General features: G+C 33.1%; 1 protein-coding gene across 1 annotated transcript; it reads right to left on the minus strand.

Moving 5' to 3' along the window:
- Positions 1 to 1495: 1495 nt before the first annotated feature.
- On the minus strand, positions 1496 to 3544 carry LOC121251211 (exopolygalacturonase-like). Its single transcript, XM_041150574.1, has 4 exons — positions 3355 to 3544; positions 2921 to 3226; positions 2254 to 2772; positions 1496 to 2074 (listed from the first exon to the last, which is right to left on the minus strand). Exons 1-4 carry the CDS (start codon positions 3481 to 3483, stop codon positions 1847 to 1849), a joined length of 1182 nt encoding a protein of 393 aa, XP_041006508.1. The 5' UTR covers positions 3484 to 3544; the 3' UTR covers positions 1496 to 1846.
- Between the last annotated feature and the right edge of the window lie 1647 nt (positions 3545 to 5191).

Below are 5191 nucleotides of genomic sequence, written 5' to 3' on the forward strand. Positions count from 1 at the left end.
TCGAGAGACCAATTAAATGAAGCAACGTGGATAATATTTTCTTCTTGGGTTATGATCATAATTATAAGCCTAATTATGTGCACTACTGATCTCTTTCTAATTAATATATATGACCAAATAATTTATTAATCCTCTATTTATTAACTAGCTAGCTAGGCTGCTCCTAATTTATTTCCAATGTCCAAGTCCACGTACGTATATACATGCAAGTTACTCATGATAATCTCCTGAGACAAGTACTGTGTATACAGATATACATATATCTATACTAGCAGTGGAGCAATGTGCTAACGTTTGCCTAGTTGAGAGAATTTTTTTTTTGGAAATTAGTAATGTCCACAAAAGATAAAAATAATATGATTTTTTACTTAAAACCAATTAGTGAGTAGTTTAATGCATCAAAGCAGAAAAACAACCAACAATGACTGTGAAATCTAAAGATAGTTTAAATAGGCATGTCATTTAGAATTAATTCAATTTTCACTAAAAAGAACAACATATAACTGTTTTGAAGCAAATACATCAATATTATATCTAGAGCTGTGATATAATATTGTTGTTGAAGATATTTATATATATATATATATATGAATATATATATATATGAATATATATATATGAAATTTCAGGATTGCCATCATTTTAAGCAATATATATGTGCTTAAAATATTTTTACCACATCTAACCCATTTACACCAAAAGACAAATAAACTCTCACTTAAACGGATACAAAGAACATAACACAAGGGCAAAAACGACATAACACAAAATATGAACTACTCACACGGATGAAAAAACACAGATGACCCATTGCCTCGTTTGTTTTCGTAGATGAGTTGAGATACAAGTTGAAAGTTGAATAAAATATTGTTAGAATATATTTTTTTAATATTATTTTTGTTTTAAAATTTGAAAAATTTGAATTGTTTATTTTATTTTGTACGAGAATTTAGAAAAATTATAATGATTAAATGAGATTAGATGAGATGAAATGAGAATAATTGTGAAAACAAACAAGGCATTGACACAATATAACTGACGTGCTGATCACACAAACTGGGAAAGCCAAAAAAAAAAAAAAAAAATAGGAAAAAAACCAGATTTTCAAAAGAGACAAAAACGTAATAAGACCAAAAAGGCATAGGCATAAATGAAAAAAAGGAGAAAAAAAAAAGTGTCAAACACTAATTACTATTAATTACTATTCATTCCCTTATGGCCACTTTTAAGATATAAGGAATATATATATATATATATATTAATGTATATATAATGGTGGTAGTAACCAGGATTACATTATTGGATTTGATCGTGAGTAATATTAATAATAGAGTACGTACTAATTTGCTGATCCAATTGTTCGACTATCATCATGAGGATATTGATCACAGCCATGCATGCATATGGATCAGTCCTTGATCAAATATCATGCATGATCTGTAGATCACATGCAGCAGCTAGCACTTAATTAGCAGTATTAATATTGCAAAAAATATTTAGAACAAAAGTACTGAATATATATTTATTAATGAAAAACTAGGCCAACTCGGGTACATACATACATATATATATATATATATATATATATATATATATATTAACCTTCATGGCCAGAAGCTGTACATGATATAATTTAGAGAACAGATCATAATCGACTACATGAATTAAGGAAGTACTCTATTTTAATATATATTAATTTATTCTACGTACGTACGTACGTATACCTGCCGCGCGCCATTATTTTTTCAATAGCCGGACTAGCATGCATTATTTACGGTACTACTTAATTAGGAATGCACGCAAATGAGCTGTACATGAATTCACGCCACCATCATGAAGTAGTGGTTTAAGCTTTACAAGGAGGAGGGTTCTGCGTGCCAGAAAACGAGGGCTTGACATTCTGACATGTCGATTTAGCCTGTCCCGATCCCTTGTATGAAAGGTTGATGTTCTGAAGCTGCACATTCTGGCATGGTATGCTCTTGCTACAAGTAAGCTTGACAGCCTCTGCAGTTGCAGAACTGCCTCGAATGTTTTTGAAGCTAACATTGCTGATCTTAACTTTAGAGGGAGTCTATACAATGTCGAGAAAAAAAAAAAAAAACCATAAAAACGTTAATATTAGAATATTAGTATTTCTTTTTTCTGTTTTTAGCTAATATTGATATAAAAAAATATATTTCATTATATGTAAATATGTATGTGTGTATGTGTATGTATATATATATATATGACGACATATATAATTCGTACCTGACCTTTGCAATTGTGGTATGGACAGTATTCTTGATCTATGATGATAGGATTTCCGACATTATTCATGACCATATCCTCGAAATACAATTGGTTTGCAGTACCGGAGCTAGGGCTAGCGGCAAATGTTTTGATCCTTACGCCATTCATTGCGTTATTAAAGGTGCAACTGATGACTTTGATTCCGTTCACAGGTTGCTCGTTGGGGTATTTTCCAAGGCTTCCAATGCTAATGCCATGGCCAGGTCCACAATTTACTTTGGTGATAGTAATGTCTTGGCTTCCATCGCCAATGGAGACACAATCATCACCTGTTCCAATATTTGCACCGGTAATGTTGATCCCAGAAGAACGTCCGATGTGGATTCCATCGGTGTTCAAGCTGTTCCCAGGTGCAGTGATGGTAACTTGTTGGATCTTGAGGTTTTTGCAACCGAACACGAACATGTGAAAAAACTTGCTGTTCAGGGATGTAATGTCCCGGATTTGTGAATTTGTGACGTAGTCGAACCTTAAGTTCTGTTCATTTTGAAGGAGAAAATAAATAAATAAACCCCGGCCGAATGCATACATACATATATAATATATATGTATTAATTAAGATGATAAGATGGGAATATATATATATATATATATATATATATATATATATATCCTACGTACGTACAATAGCAAATGGTCCGCAGGCGGAAGTTTTCAGACAATTATTTTGGCTCCAAGCCATTTGTCCTTGCCCATCGAAAGTCCCACCGCCTGACAAAATGAAGCGGTCGACACTTTGAATAACGACCCAAGCATCCTTTAACTTCTTGGGGTCTGCTGGTGCCTTTATGGTGCCCTGAACCTGAAGTTCAACAGGACCTTTGCAAGGACCTTTTAAAGTCACTGCCCCTAAGTAGTAAGTCGTTTTTGGAACAAAAACTCTGGTTGGTTTTCCTGCTGCGCATGCATCTTTCCAAGCGTTGGTCAAAGGCTGATCACCAAGATCGATATGAGTGCTTTAACATATATATTCAAGAATACGTACGTACGTATCTTATATATCTAGAATATTAATCAATATATATAATTAATTATTAACTGCATGCAGCATGGATATACCTGGGTGAGATCCCCATTAGACTTTGCTCCATATTTTGTCACGTCAATGACATTGTATTGGGCATTGACAGTTGATGGCAACAATAACAGCAACATAATTACACCAATATTCAAACAGGTACTAGCCATCTTTCTTTCTTTTATCTCTCGATTCGATCGTTTCTTCTTCTTCTTTTTTTTTTTTTTTTTTGTTTGTTTATTGTATATCCTTTGGTTTAACCAACTATTTGTACTACGTACAATTGTTGAAACTGCAACGTTGACTAATTGTGACGACGACCTAACTTTATGCAAGACCACAAAGAAGTTGTAAGGTACGTATAATTAGTTCAACTTCAATATTTTTTAATTATTTACTATAATTAGCTAGGGTTTATATTTCATACATGTGTATATATAGTACTCGATCGGCCTTGCTTTTCACTTGTGGTGATCGTATAAGTACTATTGACCGATTGCATCCACTACTACTTATTCAACCTACCGAGATTAAATTGTACTTACCCGTCACGCCGTCGACATGTGTTGCTCAAATGATCTAAATCCCTACGTACGTACAATGATACGTAATTGCATGCTTTTCTGTTTTACCGAGGTTTCTAATGTTTATCGTTATGATCATTAGTACCGGCCATCCGTTATCATCATGTACGTTCAGTACACATGATGTACAGTGGTTAATTTATACAAATCAGATGTCACAATAAACATTTTTTTTTTCCTTCCGATGTCACAATACGTACACTTGGCTAGCTAGCTAGCTAGCTGATGATCAACGTACGGATCAGGGCCGGGCAGGGTGAACCTTAATGAAAAATTAAACCAGTTTAGACCCCAAACAACAGTACCTAATTAAAGGGGATGCATACATATATAGGGAGAGACGTATTTTGCATGGGATTTTTAAAATTAGAATAAAAATCATATATATATATATATATATGTATGTATGTATGTATGTATGTATAAACGAAAATATTACTTAAACTGATAAAAGTTATCGATAAAAGTGATCGATTGAATTTTTTATTTTATTTTATTTATTTATTATTTAAGGATTAAGGAGGTGACTTTTAGTGAATTAATATTTTTATTTTTATTTTTTAAAAATGTTTAAAGATATATAAAAAATGATTGAAATAAAAGAGAAAAACATTAAAAAAAAGTGTATTTAGGTCAAATTTCATCATTGGTCTCCATAGCATTACCTATATATATATATATATATATATATATATATATATATATATATATCCATTTGTCTTCACTACAACAGAATGTGTGTTTTGTGACAGAGAAAACTGTCAAAAAAAATGGCAAACCGTCACTAAACATATTTGGTGACGGTTTGAAACCGTCACCATGACCGTCACCTAAAGTGCGTCACAGAAAACATTTGGTGACGGTTTACTGTTCAACCGTCACAAAAAATATTTTTAGTGACGGTTGGAAGTGTTCCGTTCGGTACAACGTTCGAACGTTCCTTTTTTTGTGACGGTTATGAACTGTCACAGAAAATCACATTCGGACGTAAAATCAAACGTTCGGACGTTATACCCGACCGATTGGCGTTCGAATGAGAGAAGTTGACGTTCGTTGGATATCATGTTCGAACGTATCATATTTACGTTCGAATGTTAATGCGTCCGAACGTTAATTACAATAAACGTTCGAATATTTGTTCGAACGTAAACGTAAATGTTCAAACGTAGCGCGTTTAATGTTTGGACGTTATTTCGAATGTAAACGAAGGAGCGTTCGAATGCAAGTTCTTTGTTCGAACGTTAGTCGCTTTACCGTTCGAACGGTTTGTTCGTTTTAGCGTGAGTACGTTCGA

This window comes from Juglans microcarpa x Juglans regia, chromosome 2D, assembly GCF_004785595.1.
Source record: "Juglans microcarpa x Juglans regia isolate MS1-56 chromosome 2D, Jm3101_v1.0, whole genome shotgun sequence".
Classification (NCBI taxonomy): Eukaryota; Viridiplantae; Streptophyta; class Magnoliopsida; order Fagales; family Juglandaceae; genus Juglans; species Juglans microcarpa x Juglans regia.

Coding starts and splice junctions, on each gene's coding strand:
- LOC121251211 (XM_041150574.1), bottom strand. CDS start 3,483: ATGGCTAGTACCTGTTTGAATATTGGTGTAATTATGTTGCTGTTATTG. Junction 2,773..2,920: donor CCTGCGGACCATTTGCTATT/GTACGTACGTAG, acceptor CAAAATGAACAG/AACTTAAGGTTCGACTACGT. Junction 2,075..2,253: donor ACCACAATTGCAAAGGTCAG/GTACGAATTATA, acceptor GACATTGTATAG/ACTCCCTCTAAAGTTAAGAT.